The sequence below is a fragment of the Cervus elaphus genome, chromosome 22 (assembly GCF_910594005.1).
Source record: "Cervus elaphus chromosome 22, mCerEla1.1, whole genome shotgun sequence".
In the NCBI taxonomy this organism is placed as follows: domain Eukaryota; kingdom Metazoa; phylum Chordata; class Mammalia; order Artiodactyla; family Cervidae; genus Cervus; species Cervus elaphus.
Window position 1 is genome coordinate 5,380,965 of NC_057836.1, and position 21,863 is coordinate 5,402,827.

At 52.8% G+C, this 21,863-nt stretch overlaps 1 protein-coding gene across 2 annotated transcripts in view; it reads right to left on the reverse strand.

The window, feature by feature from the left end:
* PARVB (parvin beta) overlaps window positions 1–19,933 on the reverse strand; it is a 115,127-nt gene extending 95,194 nt beyond the window's left edge. Inside the window, exon 1 of one of the 2 annotated variants that reach the window (XM_043881389.1) lies at window positions 19,910–19,933. Coding sequence is in view for 1 of the 2 variants with exons in the window: in XM_043881388.1 (XP_043737323.1) it covers window positions 19,431–19,545 (115 nt within the window). In the remaining variant the exon portion in view is untranslated. Of the gene's footprint in view, window positions 1–19,430; window positions 19,670–19,909 lie in introns of those variants that run through there. The other variant, XM_043881388.1, reaches the window with a different exon arrangement.
* Between the last annotated feature and the right edge of the window lie 1,930 nt (window positions 19,934–21,863).

The following is a 21,863-nucleotide window of genomic DNA, read 5'->3' on the forward strand; positions in this document are numbered from 1 at the left end:
GAGCACCCTGCGGTCTCACCCAGGATTCTGCAGAACCATCCTTGTCTAGCTCCCACTCTGGCTGACCCTACTGGGATCTTGGGCTCCAAAATCACAGCGGATGGTGACTGCAGACATGAAATGAGGACACCTGCTCCTTGGAAGAAAAGCTATGACAAACCTAGACAGCATATTAAAAGCAGAGACATCACTTTGCCGATAAAGGTCCCAATAGTCAAAGCTATGGTTTTTCCGGTAGTCGTGTACAGGTGTGAGTTGGACCATAAAGAAGGCTGAGCACCAAAGAATTGATGCTTTCGAACTGTGGTGCTGGAGAAGACAGTTTGTTGAGAGTCCCTTGGACTGCAAGGATATCAAACAAGTCAATCTTGAAGGAAATCAACCCTGAATATTCATTGGAAGGACTGATGCTGAAGCTGAAGCTTCAATACTTTGGCCACTTGATGTGAAGAGCTGACTCACTGGAAAAAAAACACCCTGATGCTGGGAAAGACTGAGGGCAGGAAGAAAAGGGGCAGCAGAGGATGAGATGGTTGGATGGCACCACCGACTCAATGGATATGAGTTTGAGCAAACTGCAGGAGATGGTGAGGGACAGGGAAGCCAGGCGTGCTGCAGTCCAGGGGGTGGCAAAGAGCTGGATGTATCTTAACGACATAACAACAACAATCCCTGGCTAGCACCCAGTCTGGCTGACGCTGCCAGGGCAGTAAGTGCCTCTCTTTTAATCAGGTGCATCCAGGGGCTGCACAAGGAGATAAGGTATCACCAAGACAGCCTGCCTTGGCTTTATGACTGTCAGCTGCACCATCCTCTGTGCCCCGACCCCAGCCTCTATCAGACTTGCCAGGTGGCCACTTGAGAGCTGACTTGGTCCACCTCCAAGGCGATGGGCTTATCCCCTCCTGCAGTCAGCTCCCTGCCGGGCCCCCGAGCCCCATCGGCCAAGCCCTGCCAGCTGAACGACCTCCCCTGGTTGTCAGGGATATCCATCCACAAAGGCAGTTCAGTTCAGTTTAATCGCTCAGTCGTGTCCGACTCTCTGCGACCCCATGAATCACAGCACTCCAGGCCTTCCTGTCCATCATCAACTCCCGGAGTTGACTCAAACTCATGCCCATCGAGTCGGTGATGCCATCCAGCCATCTCATCCTCTGTTGTCCCCTTCTCCTCCTGCCCCCAATCCCTCCCAGCATCAGGGTCTTTTCTAATGAGTCAGCTCTTCGCATCAGGTGGCCAAAGTACTGGAGTTTCAGCTTCAGCATCAGTCCTTCCAATGAATACCCAGGACTGATCTCCTTTAGGATGGACTGGTTGGATCTCCTTACAGTCCAAGGGACTCTCAAGAGCAAGACCTCAGCAAATGGTAAGAACCAGGCAAGTGAGCAAGAGAGGGGGGCCCTGAAGCGCAAGAACCAGTCAACACCTGGCACACGAAACAGTTCCACTTACAAGAGCATCCAGAGACGGACCACCGGGGACAAATCTAACCAAGGAGGCAAACCTGCACGCCGAGGACTACACATCCCTGCAGGAGGACACTAAGGAAGAAAGACCTAAACAAACAGAAAGACATCCTGTGTTCCTGGACTGGAAGACTTAGCATTGTTAAGATGACAATCCTACCCAATTTTGACATTCAACGCAATCCCTACCAAAATCCCAACAGCAATTCTTACAGAAACACAACATCCACCCTAAAATTCATACGGACTCTCAAAGGACCCTGAAGAGCCAAAACAATCTTGAAGAAGCGAGAACAAAGTGGAGGAAAGTTACTGCGAAGCTACATGCAGTGTGATGCTGGACACACAGATCCCAAAGTACACCCTCAGCCAAGAGGGAGCTGGTGTTCACTCAGCGGGGAGGAAAGAGAGGGCTTCCCTGGTGACTGAGACGGTAAGGCATCTGGTTGCAACATGGGAGACCCAGGTTCGATCCCTGGGTCAGGAAGATCCCCTGAAGAAGGAAATGGCCAGTATGCAGGCCATAATACTCCAGTATTCTTGCCTGGAGAATTCCAAGGACAGAGGAGCCTGGTGGGCTACAGTCCAGGGGGTCTCAAAGAGTTGGACACGACTGAGCGACTTTCACTTTCCCTTTTTCAAAAAAGTGGACAGGAAGAGCGAAGGGAGAATCAACACCCCAAGAGCTCAAGGTCACGCCACTGGTCACCCACCCCACCGCGGTAGCTGGTCTCGAGGAAGCTAAGGGAATGCGCTGATGAATGACAGAGCGCCTGGAAGGCTCAGAGATTAACGAATCACAGTGAATGAACAAGAGACGAGAAGCCGGGCACTGGACACCAGTGAAACTGAAATTGTTAGTTGTTCAGTCCTGTCCGACTCTCTGCAACCCCATGGAAAGCAGCCCACCAGGCTCCTCTGTCCATGGGGATTCTCCAGGCAAGAATACTGGAGGGGGTTGCCATGCCCTCCTCCAGGGGATCTTCCCCACCCAGGGATGGAACCCGCATCTCTTATATCTCCTCTATGGGCAGGCAGGCTCCTCAGCAGCCTGGGAAGCCCCACGAGACACCTGTGCCAACAATAAGACCCCTCAGAAGTACTCAGGCCCCTAACACATATGGGCTCATTCCCCCTCCCTGAATCTCTCAGAGCATCATTTCAAAATCATCGTCTTGACCCCGGGGGTCATCAAATCAGTTCTGTAAGCTTATGATCGGCACATTTCTCCAATGACATGAAGCAGAATCATATAGGAAAAGTCCACATGCTTCACGGAGGACCCCATCCTCCCCTCCAGGCTAAGGATCCCACCTCAGAAACAGGCAGGGGCGCTGATCTACGTGGGAGGAAGCGGGACAAGTTCTGAGATTCTGCTCTCAGCCCACACTTTTTTATTTTTTTTTTTTGACAGCTTGATTGAGATAGAATTCACATTCCATGCAATTCACCCTTTGGGGTGAATTCAATGATTTGGGGTCTATTCACAGAATTTTGGAAACATCACCGCAATCAATTTAATAACATTCCCATCACCCCATGAAGAAGCCCTGGGCCCTGACAGCAGTCACTCCTGTCTCTCCTGCCCACGGCCCCTGTCAATCATTAGCCCAGTTCCTGTCTCTGTGGATTTGCCTACTCTGGACACGCCGTTCAAAAGGAATTGTACAACATGTGGCCTTTTGCGTCTGGCTTCTTTCACTGAGCATCAGGATTTCAGGGCTGATCCATAGTGCAGCCTGTGTTAGCACATTGCTCCTTTTTACTGACTAATAGTGTTCCACCACATGCGGCTTCCCCGGTGGTTCAGCGGTAAAGAACGGGCTTGCGATGCAGGAGATTGGGGTTTGATCCCGGGGTCAGGAAGATCCCCTGGAGGAAGACATGGCAACCCACTCCAGTATTCTCGCCTGGAGAATCCCAGGGACAGAGGAGCCTGGCGGGCCACAGTCCATAGGATCAGACACAGCTCAGCGACTGAAAAACCATCACTACATTCCGCCATACGGAGAGGCCACACTGTGTTTCCATTCAGCTGTTGATGGACGTCTGGGCTGTCTCCACTTCGTGGCAATCTCGAACAAGGAGCAAAGACCTGGCACAACCCTTAAACAAACGTCAATCTCTTCAGTGACAGCACTCACACTCTGCTTCTGATCAAGCCAGCTAAGTGTTTACAGAAAGGATATTCTTTTCTTCCAAGGGATTTTTCTAAACAAGAAAATTAAGAGCAGCCTACAAGCAGGGCTCTCAGAAAGAAGATCTAAATAATAATTGTAGAAATGTGTCCTTGTGACGGGGCCCGAGCAAAAAATAAAATACAACCAAGCCCAGCTGCACACAATAAGATTGAAAGGCTGTGTGCGTCTCCAACAAAATTTCAAATCATTAAAATCTCATTATACGAATAATATGTTTTCTAGATCGACTTAACTAAAACACTCTCTTCCCCTAACAAAGTGGAGACGTTCCCAGAAACAGTCGCAGCGCGGGGAGTTTGAGGAGGAAGTGCAACCCCCCGGGAGACCTGGTCTCCTGGCCCATCTCTGCACATCCAGGCCGGTTTGCTGCCTGGACCCGATCGGACGACTGGCAGACGTTACTGTGCCGGCCAGAAAGCTCACTGAGGTTTTTCCATGAGATGCGATGGAAAAATCTGAATGAACTTTTTGGCTAACCCAACACATCAACTGCGCTCTAGCTTCTGAGCTCTCCTCCCTTCACTTAGGTTCTTTTTTAAGTATTTATTTATTTGGCTACACCGGGTCTTAGTTTCGGCAGACAGCATCTTTGACCTTCCCTGCGTCACGAGGGATCCTTAGTTGCAGGATCTAGTTCCCTGACCGGGGATGGAACCCGGGCCCCCTGTATCAGGAGCGAGGAGTCTCAGCCACTGGACCACCAGGGAAGTCCCTTCACTTGAGTTCTTCTCTCAAGTTTTCTTAAATAAATGCAAGCAACTATCCAAATATTCATAGGCCATGACGGTCTCCTTACATTTTATTCTTTCTGTTCAGTTACTGCCGCCTGCAGCCTTCCCTTTCTGCACCTGTTCTGTACTTGATGGATACGGTGGGGAGTGGCCACAATGGTAAATTTGATGAGACCGATGGTTGACATCTAGGTAGAGCTCATGATGTGCGAGCCCAGGCGTTCTCCTCGATTCTCACGATTATAATTTTCAAGTGTGCAGAAACATATAAAGAACTTGACCCTGAACACCTGTATACCACTGCCTGGAGTCTAACATTTTTCTGTAATTATTTCACTGCGTATCCATCGATCCATCGCTCTAACTATCTAGCAATCTATCTGTATTAGTTGCCTGTGGCTGCCTTAACAAATTACAACAAATGCAGTGGCTTAAAACAACATATATTTATTATCTTAGAGTTCTAGAGGGTCAGAAGTCCCATTGACTTGGGTACCAATTCCACTTCTGAGCACCAGCTGTGATTCTAACACCAGTTCCAGTGTGTATGGGGTTTTTGTCCACATCAAGCAATTCTCGAGTGCTGGCCTGCTGCCTAACAATTCAATTTGGCTCTCTCTGTATAAAATACATAACCAACGAGGACCTAAATTTCGCAGGCTAACACCGTGGTGTCAAGAGGGCTGTGTTCCCTCTGGCAGGCGTAGGAGAAACTGTTTCTTGGTTTTTCCAGCTTCTACACGTGCCCACGTTCCCTGGCTTGTGGTCCTGCATCACTCCAACTTGTTTCCACTGACACATCTCCCTTACACAGACCTCCTGCCTTCCTCCTATAAGGACCCTGTGCCCACCCGGATAATCCAGGATCATCGCCCCACCCAAGCCCCTCAACTCAATCACATCTGCTAAGTCTTTCTGACCACGTCAGGTGATGGAGTTAAGACTCTGGGTAACAGGACGTGGACATCTCTGGGGACACATCTCTGTGATCAGCCTGCCACACCATCGTAACGTTCATGCATTTCAGAGTAAACTGCAGACAGAGATACTCTGCCCCTAAACTTACACATCTCTATCTAGAGCACTGTATTTATTTATAACTCTTTTTTTTTCGAGTTGAAATGTGCATACATTGAAATGCACATCAAGATAGAGGACATCCCCATCAAGATAGAGGACATCCTCACAGTAACAGAGGATGCCATCTGCCCCTCCCCAGCCAGGTTCCAGCCCACTCCCGAGGCAACCAGCAGAGATTAGCTGTGTCCATCTACACCTCCTCCTCCTGAGAAACGGGGTCACGGTGAGCACTCCTTGGCCTGGCTTCTTCTGCTCGGCACAGCGGCTTTGAGAGTCACGGGGCTGTGCACGCCGGTCACCTGTTCCCCCTCACTCCCGGGAGCCCGGCCCACCTCTCCATCCTCCTGTTGACGGGCGGCCGAGCTGTCTCTGGGGTTGGGTTATCGTGAATAAAACTGTTATAAACATTCTGCTACAAGGCTTCATAAGGACCCAGGTTTCTATGTCTTTGAATATCTCATCTCGGAACTGCTAGGTCACAGGGAGGAGAGAGGTTTAGTTTTTCAAGCAGCTACCACACTGAGGCCCTAAGCCTCGGCTCCACTGTAAACCCCACCTCCAGCGTGTATGAGCCTTCTGTCTGCCCCACTTTCCTACTGAACTGCGGTGGGATCATTGCAGCCATGCAGGCAGGTGTGGCGTGTGTCTCTCTGTTTCTAATCTGTGGTTCGTTTCCCAGGTGACTAACGATGCTGAGCTGAGGTCTTTTCCAGATGCATGCTGGTCATCTGCACATTGTCTCGGATGCAGCATCTGTTCAAACCTTTATCTTTTACTGGGTTGTCTTTCTATTATCAGTTGAAGAAGTTCTTTCCATATCCTGGACACCAGTCCTTTATCAGACATGCACTTTGGAAATTGTGATCATGGTGATTTGTAATAAGAAATACCTATATCTGACCTTCATCCAAATTCCTGGCTCTAGATCCTAAACCCTAGGAATTTCCTAAGTGATGAGAGCAACAAAGGCATCTTATGTGAATGGGGCAACTTGTGCAAAGCCCCTAGGTACTCTAAGGATGGGGGTGGAGGCCAGAGGAACCAACCATGTGATCAGAGAGTTGGTACTTGCAGGCACTCCACCAAACTTCCGGGAAGGAGAGAAGGGCTAGAGATGGACCTGCCCAGTCTCCAGTGGTCAGGGAGTTAATCACCCGTGCCTACGTAATGGAGCCTTTATAAAAGCCCAGAAGGACTGGGTCCACAGAGGCTCCAGGCTGGTGAACAAAGTAGGTACGGGGCGGGGGGGTACCCCTTCCCACATACCTCACCCTGTGCATCTCTTCCATCTGACTGTCCCCTAGTTACATAATCTTATGACAAACCAGCAACCCACTGAGTAAAATGTTCCTCTGACTTCAGTGAGCCACTCTAGCAAAGTGATCAAACCCAAGGAGGGGGTTGTGGAAACCTCAGGTTTATACCTAGTCGGTCAGAAGCACAGGTAACAACTTGAACTTGTGATCGGCAACCAAAGTCAGAGGCAGTCTCGTGGGACCGAGCCCTTAACTTGTGAAATCTGATGCTATCTCTGGATAGTGTCTGAACTGAAATTTTTTTACTTGAGGGATTTACAATGTTATGTTCGTTTTCAAGCATACGACAAAGTAGGGCTTCCCTGATGGCTCAGATGGTAAAGAATCTGCCTGCAATGCAGGAGACCTGGGTTCGATCCCTGGATCAGGAAGATCCCCTGGAGAAGGAATGGCAACCCACTCTAGTATTCCTGCCTGGAGAATTCCATGGACAGAGAAGCCTGGTGGGTTACAGTCCACGGGGTCGCCAAGAGTCGGAGATGAAGGAAGCAACTAACATTTTCACTTCACTTCATGCAGCAAAGTAATTCAGTTATACGAACACACATATCTGTTTTGTTCAATTCTTTTTCCTTATAAGTTATTACAAAATAGTGAGTTCCCCGCGCTATACTGTAGGTCCTTGTTTGTTACGTACTTTATACAGAGAGAATGGGATTGAATTGTTGGGCAACCGGCTAGCGCTGGAGAATTGCTTGATGTGGATAATAAAAACCCACACACATTGGAATCGGCGTCAGAATCACAGCTGGCACTCAGAAGTGGAATTGGTACCCAAGTCATAGGAATATTTCCTTCCACGTGATCACTTGATCTCACATCATTTCAGTGAATAACCCAATTCCCCCAAACATCCTTTGAGTTAAGGACTCTTTATAGAAAAGGAAACTGAGGCACGGGATAGGGAAGCACCTTGCCCAGGTCCGGGCCCCCAAGAGCAGCAGGACGAGTCACAGACCTCAAAAGTAAGTCCCCAGGCCAGCGGCCTTAACCACTACACAGACTGCCTCCTGCTCACGCAACAAATACACAAAGACCATGGTGAGCGGACAGCATTTCTTAGCATCCCTGGAGAGGGGATGGTGACAGGCCAGGCCGGGGGACCCAGGTTAGCCGGGAGCTGGCCACAGAGCCCACAGCCTCTGGGAGGAAGGCACGGGACGTAGCAGGCAAGTGGGCAGCACGGGGCTCCACCTGCAAGCCAACGGGGCAGAAGAAAGAGCGCACGTGAGGGCCTCAAGCCAAGGAGGATGGGCAGACGGGCCGAGCGCCGGGCAGGCAGCGGGGAGTGGCAGGGGCCTGACCTGGGTCCTGGAGCAGCCCGAAGCCGCTGGGGTTCTGTCTGCTTTCTGCAAATGCCAACAAGTCCACTCAGCACACAGTGGATCTCGTTTGTCTCCTCCAGAGCATCTTTCTACCACCGGGGCTGAGTGGACCTCATGTCAGGAATGACAGTGACTTCGCTGCAGACCACCTGGAAAGGTAACTGGCATCTGAAAGGCTCTTCCAGTTGACAAGGTTGGTGGAGATTAAGAGCCAAGGCTGCCAAGGTTTTAATTGCACGGGCCCAGCAGCGTAACCTCCTGCAGAGGACTTTACTTCTCTGGGCCCGTTTGCTCATCTGAAAAATGGGAATCACTAAGAGGTACCCACTCACCAGCTGTGCGTGAGGATTAACCGAGTCATGCGTGGAGTGGCTAGCTCTGTGCCCAGAATATCCCAGGTGCCAACAAGCCTCAGCTATGAGCCCCGACCTGAGTCGACTCTGTTCTGGGTAATTTTTTTTTTTTTTAATCTTTCTCTCACTTCTCAGATGAATGCCCTTTCAGCTTGTATATATCAAGGTCTTACTCTGAAAGTAAGGTATGTCTTTCAAAGTTAAGACTTAACTTCACTCAGGTCTTACTTTGAAAGATAATATTAATTTTTAAAACAAAAACAGAGGATGAAGACACTTCGAGGCTTTGGGAAAGCTGTCCTTCCAAGTCTATTTGGTCTATGTGGTCAGTGAATTCTGACCACAACAAGCCTGGTGTCCTCTTCCCCAGCCTGCTCAAAGGACACTCTGCCCACATACTTAAAGCAGCACCTGGATGCTTCGAGCGGACTCCATGGTGATAGAAGAAGCAGCAAACACCAAGGGTGGCCTCAGCTCCATCGAACCAGACAGCTGCTTCCGGGACTGCTGGATTCAAGCAAGCCCTGAGACTCAGGAGACCTTCAATCCGTCTTCACCTTGTTAATAACTCAATATTAAGCTAAAAGCTTAGTTTAAGCTTTAGTTGAGAAGATCCCCCGCAGTAGGAAATGGCAATCCACTCCAGTATTCTTGCCTGAAAAATCCCATGGACAGAGGAGCCTGGCAGGCTACAGTCCATGGGGTCACAGAGTCAGACACGACTGCGCAACTAACACTTTCTTCAGTTTTCAAACTAAAAGCTAGATCCTTTGGAACTGTAACTTTTCAGATGAAAGTATGAAAATAACTAACTTATGAAAACAACAGGCATCAACTATTAAGATGGTGTTATTTGGGGAAACCAACATCCCTAACCCGCTCTGCTTGACAAGCAAGTAAAGCTTCAAAGACCCAGACCAAGGACAATGCTTGACAAGCAAGCATTCCAACTACTAACCTGCAAACATAAGAATCTACTCAGATTCACCTAACGTATTGCTTCCTTAGGCTGCTGGCAAGGAAGCACCTTCAGAGGCCAGGGTGGGCGAGGATGGCTGCTGAGCTGGTCTCACCCCCGGGACTACTGAACCCCAGCTCAGAAACACCTGATGCCATGCAGACACGGGGATTTCCATTTCTCGGCAGCACACACCTCAAGGTGCATGCTGCTTCTGGGTCACACTTGGGCAGGACCCCAACATTCCCCAAAAGGCAAACAACTTAAAGCATCTGTGTCTTTCTGACACCAACCGCCCACTAGCACCTTCAAGGGACACACCGTGAGGGAAGCAGCCCAGAGCTGCTGACACGATGCAGGACCACAGTGAGAAGAGGCTTCTATTCCAGGGAGGACACTCACTCAGCAGTGAACTCACCCATACACACGCCATATACACACTTCACTAATTTAGTCCCAGCATCCTTTCCCCAGCCCAGATGCAGCCTCAGAATCCTTCATAACACACAGGCAGACAGTCATTACCACTTGAACTGTCAGGAGGAAACAGCCAGCCAGCCTGGCCCTACCAAGAACCAGCTCTGTGTCAATATCGTACCTGTCAACATTATCAGTAAGTAACACTTGCTTCCCTGGTGGCTCAGACAGTAAAGAATCTGCCTGCAATATAGGAAAACCGGGTTCAATCCCTGGGTCGGGAAGATCCCCTGGAGAAGGGAATGGCAACCCATTCCAGTATTCTTGCCTGGAGAATCCCATGGACAGAGGAGCCTGGCAGACTATAGTCCCCAGGGTCGAAAAGAGTTGGACATGACTGAAGTGACTTAGCACACACACAGGCATACATATACGTTGTTGTTCAGTCACTCGATCATGTCCAACTCTTTGCGACCCCAGGGACTGCAGCAAGCCAGGCTTCCCTGTCCTTCACTATTTCCCGGAGTTTGCTCAGACTCATGCCCATTGAGTCAATGATGCCATCCAACCATCTCATCCTCTGTCATCCCCTTCTCCTCTTGTGTATGTACAACTGAATCACTTTGCTATACACCAAAAACTAAGATGACATCGTCAATCAACTATACTTTAAAAAACAAAGCAACATTTCAATGAGTCAGAAGCCACCAAAACCTCCTTGAATTGACTGCAGTTCACATTTATATTCTCTCACCCCAATAGCACTGAGTTCAGGCCAGCAGATTAACACCACTGCATCAACAAATGTCTATAAGGCACTCCTAGACTTACTAATGGGCTTCCCTGGTAGCTCAGCTGGTAAAAAATCCACCTGCAATGCAGGAGACCCTGGTTCGATTCCTGGGTCAGGAAGATCTCCTGGAGAAGGGATAGGCTACCCACTGCAGTATTCATCAGCTTCCCTGGTAGCTCAGCTAGTAAAGAAGCCACCTGCAATGCAGGACACCTGGATTCGATCCCTGGGTTGGGAAGATCCCCTGCAGGAGGGCATGGCAACCCACTCCAGTATTCTTGCCTGGAGAATCCCCATCGACAGAGGAGCCTGGTGGGCTACGGTCCATGGGGTCGCAAAGAGTCAGACACGGCTGAGCAACTAAGCACTGTACAGACTTACTAAATGTCTCTTCAGTCACCACATAATATGGTAAATAATAAATATACTCCTTAGAAAATAAAGCCATTTTTCATCTGAAACCTAAAAGGTCAAGCGTATGGCTAATACAAGGAGAAAACATGCTTTCTTCAGATACATCTTTGCTGTGATGGAACCGCACATTTGAAAACAAGAAAATAGCTGGGTAAAAGTACCTGCCCTCTGCTGACCACAGCTGGGGGGAAATCCATCACACAGAGCACTTAAAATCCACTCACAGCTGGCACTTACCCACTTACATCCACTAACCATCCTTTAATTATTCTGACGACTGGACAGGGAACGCGAGGGTAAGCAACTTCACGATATACGATAAATATTAATTCCACAGACTGGGGACAGGAATTCAAAGCTGAGCTCCTCTGATGAGTGTGGGGTTGCCAAGGCGACCTGACTCTCCAGGGACCACTCAGGTATAACCAAGATGCTAGGAGGACCACAGAGAGTTAGCTGAAAGGTAATGAACACAAAGTCATCACTCCGGGCCCAGCATCTCTACCAAAGCAAAGTTTCTGAGAGATTTCAGCAGATGGCCAGGAAAAAAAAAAAGCCCAGCATGAGACATGCTGACGTGCCTACGTGCTTTTCTCTGAAATGCCCCGGGTGCATCTGGACAACGGTGGAACAAAGAGAAATGTTGGATCTGAAGATTATAAACAGAATAATAAGCAAAGGAAACCTAACAAAACCATACCAAGCCCCACTGAAAGCCACTTCCTCTCAGCCACAGAGAGAGAGGAAAACAGAAGAGTGATTTCCAGTGACTCCCCAAGGAGTGTGTGCATTGCAGGGGCCGACAGACTGACCCCCTCTCAGACCAAGAGCAGCTCCCACGGGCAGAGGCAGCCCTGCTCAGAGAGGACGCGAGAGGGTTTGGAGCAAGAAGCATGGCAGGGTCTGTTGAAAAGCTCACAGCCCACGGGATTCAAACAGGACCTACACTGACTTCTCCTCCCACCGAACATTCTAGAGCCCACTGGGCACATGGCCCCAGGCCCTCAACCGCTCACCTACCTCCCCTTCTTACCAGCCACCCTCTTTCCTTCCTTGTACGTCAGGAGGTCCAACCCACCTTCCCTGTGATCTGTAGTGATCTCTTCCTAAGCATCTTGCACCTCATCAAGGTCATCATGTCAGTGAAAAGCCCCAGGTACATCCCACCTCCCTGGACAAAAGAGGCCACACTCAGTATAAATCGCTTCCCTTCGTCTTGCAGCAAAGAAAGACACTATTCCATTTTTATTTTCAAAGGTACGCGGGACAGTGTGCTGAGATCTGCCTAAAAGAGGATGTGGAAATCACTTCGAAGTCGCCATCTGACCCCCAAGAAGCTCTTTATGCAAACACCCCGAAAAGCTGTGAACTCCACACCTCCCCAGGTGCCTCAGCCCGGGGAGTAACTGGAAGCAGGGTCAGGGGCCCTGGAGAACCGTGGGCCTCGTCTAATCTGTTTCTATGCAAAGTTCCTTCCATCTCAGAGCAGCCTCTGGGTAGCTGCCTCTACATCAAGCCCTGCAGCTGCGGTTTCCTCACGTCTCAGGAATCCTGCTGCTCCCAGCCCCGCACACTGCCTCCAGGAAGCCCACCCTGCCTACAAATACACTCCAGGTGTTTCCTTACCAGTTGCCCCAATCCAGTTCACTCCACACCAGACTCTCCAAAGTAGCAGGGATACAGATTGGACACTGGCGCCCACTATTCACCAAAGATGACAGGGTCCGGTGACCACTCCAGCCTGCCCTGAGGCTGACCACAGCCCACACACCACACCACAGTCTGGCCGCTCTGAACGGCCTGCACTTCCCCAGCGGGATTAGCTGGGGCCTCCTTCACGGCCCCTCCGATTCAGACTGGGTGTCCCCCCAGGTATCCGTCACCACACCTGCCCCCGGCCCCACAGTGCCCAGACTCCTGAGGACAGGCCTGGGTCAGGTCCCCGCAGGCCACCAGCTCCCAGCTTCCAGCTCAAGATCCTCTCCCCTGTGTCCTCAGGTCCTGGGAGCTCTGGGAGCCTCCTTCCTCTGCTGTCCTGGGACGAGGCAAGCGGGCCTTCACCTCCCCACCCCCACCTCCCATCCAACTCCCAGCCACAGCAATTATGGAGGGTTCAATTGCAATTTCCACTGAATCTTCACGGAAGTTTTCCATGTCTCCTCACTCTCCGTCCAGAAAGGAGGGGGTCTGCCAGGGACACCCCATCTATCTCCAGAACCCCAGGTGACTCTGTGTTTGGGCCACACCTGCTTGGAACCAGCTGGCCCAGCATGGGTAGCCAGCCCCCATGGGCGTCCCGATTCTCCCCCTTAGGAGACTGAGCTGAGAGCCCCGGGGGGTTGGGTGGAGGGCGGGGTCCCCGCCGGGCATTTCCAGGCCCTGGCGGTTGGTTGAGGGCCGCTGAGGAGCTGCGCCACCCCTGGGGCTCCTCAACCTGCTCTTGGTTCCGCAGACACCCCAGGAAAGAAACACCAGGTTCCCCAGCTCAGCGCTGTCAGCCAACATTGCACGGGGCTGTCCAGTGCATTTCGGGATGCCACTCCAGTCGCGACGCTGTGCCCGTGTCCCCCGGGGCAGGACCTCCCCGAGCTGAGAGCCTGAAAGAAAGGGAAGTCGCGCAGTCGTGTCCCACTCTTTGCAACCCCATGGACTGTAGCCCCCTAGGCTCCTCCGTCCATGGGATTTTCCAGGCAAGAGTACTGGAGCGGGTTGCCATTTCCTTCTCCAGGAGATCTTCCCCATCCAGGGATCAAAGCCGGGTCTCCCACACTGCAGGCAGACTCTTTACCATCTGAGCCTCCAGGGAAGCCCAAGCTGAGAACCACTGGTTTAAACTGCAGCTGCCAGGTAAGGTTGTGTTTCCTCAACCATAAAGTGAGGGCAAAAGTCCCGTCTTGCAGGTAACTTGTGGGCAGGTGAGAAGTCCTACCCTTGCCGGGCTAAATTACACAGCACCTCTGTCCAGGTGCTCTTCTTAGAGACGGGTTGAGGTGGGGCGGTGCTTGGGGACAGGACAGAGTCCACGCCGCTGGTCACGCAGTAAAGAGCAGCGTGAACCGAAGGGGACACACTGCAGTCAGCAGGGCTGGTTTCGACTGACTGACGGTCTCTCCTGGAAGTTATTTAAAACCCAGAAAAGCAACTCAATACTTTCAACCCTCAGGGCAAAGTCGCAGCCACCTGGTGTCTCTTTAGATCTCGTTCCTGAGGTTTCAATCAATATCCTGCTCATTTATCTCTATGTGTGCATCAAGGGCTCAGAAGACGACCAGGTTGAAGAAAGTCAGAAAACAAGTCGCAGGGCCAGAGAAAGTGTTTACCAAAGACGCATCTGATAAAGGATTTGTATCTAAAATACACCAAGAAGTCCTAAAACTCAACTACAAGAAATCAAACCACTTGATTTAAAGAATACGGGACTTCCCTGGCAGGTCCAGTGGTTAAGACTCTGCGTTGCCAAGGCAGGGGCATGGGTTCGATCCCTGGTCAGGGAACTAAGATCCCACAGGCCACAAGGCGTGGCCAAAAAAAAATAAAATAAAGGATACATTAAAAAAAAAAAAAATGGGCCAAAGATCTGAGCAGACACTTTGCCAAAGATGTACAGATAACACACGCCTAGAAAAAGAAGCTCCACATCATGTCATTAGACAATGAGAACCTAAAACTGCTCTAAAAAATATAATTACAAAAAGAAAAGCAATCAGGGAACGGCAGCTTCCTGAACACTTGCTTTCCCCAGAAAAGCAGGAGGGGCAAGAGCCTCTGGCTCGGCCGTGGTGGGTTCGGCTCTCACAGCCTGGCGCTGGTCCTGGGGTCTGGGCAGAGAGCGGAGGTCAGGGCAGGTGGGAACCTCTCAGGCAAATGGGTGGAGGGGAGCCTGTCCCCACCTTCCATCCAGGGCCTCCCCGCCCCGGAGCTGGACCCCTGCCTCTAAGGACTTTACACCGCTGCAAGGACATCCGTTCCAGGCGCCCCCTCACCCCGTACTGGCCTGCAGGACTTCTGGGTGTCACCCGTGGTCACCAGGGGACCCTCGCGGGGAGTCTTCCTCTGTGCCTGCTCCATTCAGCTCGATAAACCGAACCACTTTAGCGAGTAGCCCTTCACAGTCCCTGGGCTTTCTACGGGGAGTTTTGGGGTTTTTTAAGTGTTCCTTTCCACTTTTCCCAACGCCCCACTGTTCATCACAGTTCCGTTTTCTAAGCCAGGCCACCACATGATGCGACTTGCTTCCCTCCCATAGACTATCACAGCCTTAATCATGCTATGAATTCACTCAGGGCACTTCCTGCAAACCTCAGAACACATTTCTGAACATGACCTCCCCTGGCAAAGTGACAAGATGTTCACCCCCAATACGTGCCTCAGCGCTTGTCACAGCCCCAAGCTCTGCAGTGTCAAACGTCCCATGGGCCGGAATCGCTAACTTCCCAGCAGCGTGGTCCTTGTCCCAGCGCCCTCCCCCTCACCTCCACCCACACTCTTGAACTCACTGTGGACTTTCTAACAAAAAGGAAATGAAACCCACTGCGCAGCTGGCAGCGCCCAGCACACCTCGAATCACTGTCTTCCCGCCAGTCCCTGGCAGGCAAATGAGCACCTTCCCATGGGGAGCCTGGGAGGGGCCAGGACTGCTACAAGTGAACCACATGAGTGGCAGGGAGGGCAGGTTGCCAAGGCAGGTTGCCAAGGCAACGGGCCTAGAGGGAGACCAGCAACTCTCCATCAATCATTCAGGACCTCATTCTCCAGCCTTCGCACCTCGGCCTCCCTCCCACTCCCCACTCCTTCCGCTCTTCCCACAAGACAGACAGAAGCCACTGCGCCCTTCCAAGGTCAGTCCTCTTGGAATTCCTACATCCAAGCTTGATTAGCGTTTGTGACCTTCTGTTTGCATGCGGGGGGGGTGCCAGGCACCCCAATCTTGAGAAATGAGGCAGGGGACCCAGATAACTCACACAGCAAAGCAAAAGCAGCTGGAGTTCCCTCACGGTCCAGTGGTTAGGACTCAGCGTTTTCACTGTCAAAGGCCTGGGTTCAATCCCTGGTCAGGGAACTAAGATCCCACAAACCATGTGGTGTGGCCAAAACAAAACAAACAGGAAAAAAAAAAAAAAACAGCTATACTACAGAAATATCTCTTTCCTTCTGCTGTTTCATGACTATTTTGTTCATCACTGGATGATGCCGACTACTCTTGGTATATTCAAATTAAACCTGATTCGCCCTTGATTTTCTAGACGCATGCTAGTTCACAAAGGCAAAGACAAACACTTTGGTTTGGAACTTGGGGCTAGTCAATGAGTTCAGGCATTTGCTCTTCATATTCCAAGGGAGTAAACGTCACCTATCAAAAGCTGTCATTGTCCACAACATTCCACTGACTCGCTATTCTGTGAGAGATAGCTGTCCTGGTTCTTTCGGGTCTCAACCTAAACATCACCTGCTCTGAGGCCTTCCCCAGGCACCTGTCTGATTGCACTTTTACACCTTCTTCCTGGCAGATATTATTATAGACCTGTTTTATTTATTACAGGCTGAGTCCCTGGTCCACAAAAGAAGAGCCTTGTCCATCTTTTCTTCCTAGGGTCCCACGGCAGGCAATGAATGAATTGGAGAGTGTATGACATTTGTGTTTATAATTGCCGCAAGGCATAAGGAGGAACTGAAATGATTTTGGTGAGCGTGACAGATCATTCCCACTGCCCCTCTGATCTGCAGATCAGAGATGTAGCGGGAATGATCTAGGGTGGGGGAAGGCCACTTATCATCTCTTTTAGGAGGTGTGACTTGATACAAGTAACGAAAGACAGTCTGGATCCTAAATGTCAGGCTTAGGAAAGGAGTGACTCATCTGCTTGGTACAACGTGTCAACTGAAAAAAAAACACAGCCTCCAAGTTAAGAGTTATGTTTTACTCCGTGGACAAAACTGAGGACATAAGCCTGGGACACGGCAAGCTCTGAGAGAGGGCTCCAGAAGATGCAACAGAGGAGCCAGAATATGCAGCAGTTTTTGCAACAAAGACTGGGGAGTCTGAACATCAAAAGATCACTGTTAATTAAAGAAAACCAGATATTTCAAGTTAAAGCATTTAGTACTTTTCTATGTACGGATGTGAGAGCTGGGCCATGAAGAAGGCTGAGCACCGAAGAATTGATGCTTATGAACTGTGGTGCTGGAGAAGACTCTTGAGAGTTCCCTGGACAGCAAGGAGATCAAACCAGTCAATCATAAAGGAAATCAATCCTGAATATTCGTTGGAAGGACTGATGCTAAAGCTGAAGCTCCAATGCTTTGGCGGACTCATTGGAAAAGACCCTGATGCTGGGAAAGATTGAAGGCGGGAGGAGAAGGGGACAACAGAGGATGAGATAGTTGGATGGCATCACTGACTCGATGCAAACTGCGGGAGTTGACGATGGACAGGGAAGCCTGGCGTGCTGCTTTCCATGGGGTCACAGAGAGTCAGACACGACTGAGCGACTAATGACAACAGTGCATGGGAAGCGGCCCAGGTCTAGGATCGCCGCGATCACCCCTGGGATTCGCCCCTTAGCTCCTGGAGCCAGCGTCCCCGTGCTTCCTGGGGTGAATCACGGGGGGAGGGGCTGCTCAGCAGGATTTGTCTCCATCCTGAATTTCCTCCTCCGGGCGCAATGCCACATCCTCTCCCTTACTGATATGGCAGGCAACGTTTTTTTCATTGATAAAGTAAAGGTGAAAGGCCCTGCCCTCAGGGGGAACCATCTAATGTGGTAAAACTGTCCCTGGTGGGAAATGCATGGACACACACGGACACATACATAGACACACACACACAGACACACACACATGGACACACACACACACACACACACACACACACACACCCTGGGCGGAACCATCTAATGTGGTAAAACTGTCCCTGGTGGGAAATGCATGGACACACATGGACACATACACAGACACACACACACAGACACACACACATGGACACACACACACACACACACACACACACACCCTGGGCGGAACCATCTAATGTGGTAAAACTGTCCCTGGTGGGAAATGCATGGACACACACGGACACACACACACGGACACACACACACACACACACACCCTGGGCGGAAGGTGGGTCACTGTCTGTACATCTGCTCAGCCCTCGAGGTAAAAGGTCACAGACATCCCCAGGAATACACAGGTCAAAGAGAGAAATTAACACGGGGCCACGTGAGCCTGCAAGCCTGTCCTTGGGGTACACACGTCCCTGGGGGGTACACTCGCCTGGCAGGTACGAGAGGACTTTCTAAAGCACAGTCAGGCTCCCGGCGGTTTAAGGAACTCACTGCACACCCCTGACTGGGGATCCTCTCTGTCCCAAGGTCCAGACTACGGGCAGCTCCCGGCAGCCTGGTTCACAGCCACCCCAGCGTAACCCACCCTCAGCCACAGGGAATCTGGGCCGGGGGAAGACTCCCCTGACCAGAACAAAGGGAAAAATCGGGAATGCAGTCCTGGGAGAGGCCCAGGGAACAGCCGTGTTTAAAGAACACAAACAAGAGGCCCGAAGTCACATCCCCCACAACTCTTAAAAAAAAAACTTGTAAGAGGTGGCAGGAAGTTTTTTAGGATAATTTTCGTGGACCCGCGGAGGCAAACATGGAGGGGCCTCTGCAGTCCGTGCGGGCGGGCCTCGCGGCCTCGGGCATCCGTTTCCTCCTCCCCTCTCGCCCACGCTGGGGGCGCAATCCGTGCAGTGCACCGCACCCCGAAAACCAGCGGGCCCCCAGCAGTAGGGTCGCCCCGCAGTGGTGCCCAATAAATGCTCATCGAGCGGCCCCCAGGCAGGGCTGAATGCGCGAGCCCGCGGGCGGGAGAGGAGGCTAAAGAAATGGCTGGTGACCGGGCCGCGGTGGGCGCAAGGCTGTCTCCAGCGGGCCGGGGGGCTCGTCCCCACGGCTGCTCAGCGTCCTGTCCTCAGCAGGAGCCAGCGATGCGCGTTTCGATGACGCCAGGAGCCCAAAGTGGGCTGCATGAGCCGCCGGGAGAGGGGGCGCCGCCAGGCTGGCGGCTGGTTCCCGGCCCGGCGGCGTTTAAAGGGGGTCAAGGGCTGTCCTGAAGGTCACGGCGGCGCGCTGCGCGGGCCCGGCGGGCTTAGGGAACCGAGAGCGCGGGTCCCAGAGAGGAGAGGCAGCGTGGTGCCCGCAGCCGCTCAATCGGGTCCGGCGGGGACTCGAGCCGCGTGGTGCCCGCTGCGCTCCACTGGGTCCAGGCAGGGCTCGGCACTGTGCGCGCGCGGGAGCGCGGGGCGGGTCGGCCGCCCGCCTGGGTCCCGCGGGGAGGAGCGCGGCGCGGGCGCGGCTGGAGGCCGGCGGCGGGCGCACTCACCCTCCTTGGCCTTCTTCTTCCTCGCCAGCGTGCCGCCCAGCTTGCCCAGGAATGACTCGTCCTTCTTCATCCTGTGGGGCCGCAGGGCGGGCGAGCGCAGCGGCGCGGAGGACATGGGGGCGCGCGGGGACCCTGGTGGCCGGGCCGGGAGCAGCGCGTCTGGGAGCCGCCCTGGTCGCCGCCGCCGCCGCCGCCGCCGCTACCCGCTCGCCCCGGGGAGTGGCCGGGAGGGCGCGGCCCCGGCGCCGGCCCCCGCCCCCCGCCCGCCCCTGGCCCCGGCGGCATCCGCCGCCCGAGGTCTGGCTCTGGGTCACCACGTCCAGCCCGCGAAAGCCGTCGGCAGTTCCCACGCGCCGCGTCACACTCACTCTCCAAGCGCAGCGGTGGTTCCGCTCCTAAATGCCGCCAATCGGACAGACCGCGGGCCCTCTGCCCCCTTTTGTTCTATACGTTTGAGCCCTGGACTCTGGTGTCCTTACCTGGGCGCCGGGGTTGGGGGTCGGGGGGTGCGGGCAGCGAGGCAGTCAGGGCCACCACCTTTGCACAGCCGAGGCACATCATATAAGAACACAAATGGGTCGTTTCATTTGCTGAGCTTTTCCCACAACCAGGCCAGGGGCCAGGGGGAGCCCTTGTGACCTGTGCCCGCCCTCTAGAAGCTTGGCATGATGGGCAATGCGGCTACATGAGTACCCTCCTGCACACCTCGCCCTGTCCCAGGGGAACTCCTGGTGATTCCGACAGGAATGAGCCCTAGTGTGTGGGTGGGTGGGTGGGTGAATCAGGGGTGGGTGTTCAGGAGGAGGGCGGGGCAGGAGAACCAGAGGGGACAGTGTCGGGGCTCCCAGGAGGAGAGAATAAGATGAGGAAGAGGTTTACGGTGGAGGTGATGTGGAGGACTTGGGTTCTGCAGAGTTGACTCTGGGTGAGGTGTGACAGGTGCGTGGGGAAGGAGTGAGCCCGGGGCCCAGGTCCCAGGCCTCTATGACTCAGGAGAGCTGTGAACAGGTTTATGGAGAAGCTCATAGGTGGAAGGCGCCCCAGGCTGGAAGGGGTGGGAAGGGTTAAGCCTGTTTCCTTTTGGGCCCAGGCCAGCGGGGGCGGGGGCCTTCCCCAGCAGATAGAGACTATCAGAGGAGGCCCGACTGGGGAGGAGCTGGGGGCGGCCAGGTCCCGGTGTGGGCAACATTGTTTTTCGTCTCCCTGAGGGCTGGCCCAGTGCTCCACAGCATGCTCTAACTCCTCCGATTCCTGGAGCGGAGGTTTCTGTTAGCCTGCCAGTTGGTGCCAGGCCCTGCCCTCCCACGGAGATTGCGCTGATCACAGGGGCAGAGCCTTGCCCTCCCGGAGCTGGTGATCTAGGGGGACACGCACGCCCCGCAGTTAGGAACCCAGCCGGGGGGAGGGCAGCCGGAGTGTTATGGACCAGTAGGCTTGCCCTGCGTAATCACCAGAAACTGATCAGAGGCCAGACAAGGCTCCCAGGCAGGGCTGTACTGGGGGCCCTGCTGCAGCCAGGGGGAGCGAGAACGAACCACAGGCCCCCTTCCTCACTGCCTGGGGAGTGGGCAAGCTGGTTCTTTATATGGGGTGAGTAGGGGGGGGTGTCCAGGGTCGGATGGGAGGGAGGGGTGGCTTAGGTGGTTTGTCACCCCTTAGTTGATCTGCAAGGAGATCCGGCCAGTCCATCCTAAAGGAAATCAGTCCTGAATATTCATTGGAAGGACTGATGAGGAAGCTGAAACTCCAATACTGTGACCACCTGATGCGAAGAACTGACTCACAGGAAAAGACCCTGATGCTGGGAAAGATTGAAGGCAAGAGGAGAAGGGGACGACAGAGGATGAGATGGTTGGATGGCATCACCGACTCGATGGACGTGAGTTTGAGCAAACTTCGGGAGTTGGTGATGGACAGGGAAGCCTGGCGTGCTGCAGTCCATGGGGTCACAGAGTTGGACACAACAGCGACTTAACTGTTATGTTGAGGTTATGTTGAGTACAGGGGACAGGTGCAGTGCCTTGCTTTTGCTCCTGGTTCTTCAAAAGTGGCAGTGGGGTCTTTTTGGTCTGTGTCTTTTGTCCAGAACTTGCCCTAACTGCCCATGCATGCAGTTATTTTTAATCCTGCATTGAGAAGTGTGTCCAGGTGCAGGCATTGAGGCAAAGCGTCCGGGTCCCAGGCCTGTCTCAGGAAGAAGAGAAGGGATATGGATGTCCTCACCCGCTCCTTAGAGGCAGGCAGGATGGAGAGAACTCAAGGGAAGACCCAGGTACCCGGGAGAGGGGAGGTGAGCCAGGGATGCAGGCTGCCCGGTGTGACTGAGTGAGCGGACGAGGTAAGGAGATCAGTGATGCCGCACCAGGAACCCTGAGGATGGGTTGAAGCCAAACCCCAAGCCAGAGACCAATTCAGAAGCTACTGTAAGGGGCG